This window comes from Triticum dicoccoides, unplaced genomic scaffold (assembly GCF_002162155.2).
Source record: "Triticum dicoccoides isolate Atlit2015 ecotype Zavitan unplaced genomic scaffold, WEW_v2.0 scaffold68311, whole genome shotgun sequence".
Taxonomy (NCBI): domain Eukaryota; kingdom Viridiplantae; phylum Streptophyta; class Magnoliopsida; order Poales; family Poaceae; genus Triticum; species Triticum dicoccoides.
The window spans coordinates 1672-3528 of NW_021291671.1; the positions used below are offsets into that span (position 1 = coordinate 1672).

General features: G+C 52.0%; 1 protein-coding gene across 1 annotated transcript; it reads left to right on the top strand.

Annotated features, from left to right (window-relative positions):
- Positions 1 to 745: 745 nt before the first annotated feature.
- Positions 746 to 1643, top strand: LOC119347448. The gene has a single exon (XM_037616184.1). The coding sequence runs from the start codon at positions 972 to 974 to the stop codon at positions 1362 to 1364; it is 393 nt and encodes a 130-aa protein (XP_037472081.1). The 5' UTR covers positions 746 to 971; the 3' UTR covers positions 1365 to 1643.
- The last annotated feature ends 214 nt before the right edge of the window (positions 1644 to 1857 follow it).

A 1857-nucleotide genomic window follows, 5' to 3' on the forward strand; every position in this document is an offset into this window, starting at 1 on the left:
TGTGAATGAGACCAATTTATATTTCATTCAGGTGAGTTCTAGGCACTCCCAAAAAAGAAAGTCGTGATTCTCACAACTTTGGTCTCGGGCTCTCGGCCAAGTTCTTCCTCATCTCCACCATCATCGGGCGGGAAAAAATAAATCAGCGGAGAGTGCATACACAAAATAATCGGCTGATGAAGACTAACAATGTTTAGTTGACTATAAGTAACAGCAAAACGTGCTTATCCATATGTGCCATTAGTTAGGTTCCACTTGCACATTGGCAGGAGCAAGGAAAGGACGGCTGGCATAGTGGGATATTAAGGTGTACGTAGGGAACCAGCTGGTGTCGATCTTTGCTTGTGATCTAGGGCAGAGATGAATTCCTCCGCGCACCTAGCTCCAACTTGGAAGTGATCAAGGTCAATCCACACATGCATGATCAATTATACTGTATGTATCATCGAAGTCACGAAATGGTAATCAAAGATGGTCTATTCGAAGACTAAAGCGCGCGGAGATTTGCTCATAGTCCTCAGACATATTAAATTGGACGACACGCAGAGCTGGACGAAATGTTCTTCTTCTGTTCCCTTCCGGTCAGGGCAAATTAAACCAGGCGAGGAACAAGTAGTTCACTAGCGTACGTAGAACCTGATGAGAACAGGAGCAGCTAGCATAGTGTAAACGGGCATAAATATCACCTGGCCGGCCGGTGAGCGGGGGTACGTGAGTCCATGTGACAAAACAAACTGTTCTGCGCTAGGCTCGCGGTCGCCATGACAGCACGCGAGAGCGGAGGTGCCCTGGGCCTCCCAAACGATATATAAACGAACCTACTGCTGTCTGCACACACCACACAAAGCACAGCACGAAAAGCACAAGAGAACCTGATTCTTCTTCTTCTTCTTCTTCTTTCAGATTAACCAGTCCAACAAGAAGAGCCCGCCGTGGTTTTCTAGGTAATAATCCAACTTTCTAAGTTAGACATGGAGGCGGTGGAACTGGCGGTGGTGGTGAGCTGCGAGTGCTGCGGCCTGGAGGAGGAGTGCACCGGCGAGTACATCGGCGGCGTGAGGGCCTACTTCGGGGGCCGGTGGCTGTGCGGGCTGTGCTCCGAGTCCGTCAAGTACGAGGCCGGCTGCAGCAAGCGCAGCGCGGCCATGGGCATGGAGGAGGCCGTGCGGGCGCACATGGCCTTCTGCCGCATGCTCAGGCGCGGCGGCCCCGCGGAGCGCGTGGCCGAGGGCATGTGCCAGATGCTTAGGCGCACCGCGTGCGGGAAGCACCGGGCCACCTCATCGTCCTCGTCGCGGCGGACAGCGCCGGCGATGGTGGCGTCAGCGTCCGGGCACCACCGCGCCTCGGTGCCGTCCGCCTGAGTTGATGTCTGCTTCTTGCGACGAGGTGCATGCTTCGGACATACGTCTTCCTCACCACAGCTTAGATGCATGCCATGTGATAGTACTAGTATATTTTGTTTTGAATCTATTCCGGAAACTATATACAAGTGATGGAGTACTGTATGTAGTACGAGGTTAAAGTTCAATTAATCTTCACATGAGGATCTTGATCTACCCAACGACCGAGCAGCTCTTCTTGGCGTCTATCCTTTCGAGGTGTAACATTCGATCTGCTTGAAAGTTGTTTCTTCTTTGTTGCGGTTCCCTGTCCGTCAGAATGATCTTGCACTTGTTCTTCAGAGTGTTTTTCTTTTTTTGTTTCTTTGCGCACTGGCTTGAGTTTTCGACCCGATCGACGAGACGAGGCCATGGCCGGGCCCGTCGGCTTCGTCGTCTGTTGCTTTCGCTATCCTCGCCCTCAACACACGTGCACAAACATGAGAGGTTGATACTGCTAGTGCATGCTCACCCG

Coding starts and splice junctions, on each gene's coding strand:
- LOC119347448 (XM_037616184.1), top strand. CDS start 972: ATGGAGGCGGTGGAACTGGCGGTGGTGGTGAGCTGCGAGTGCTGCGGC.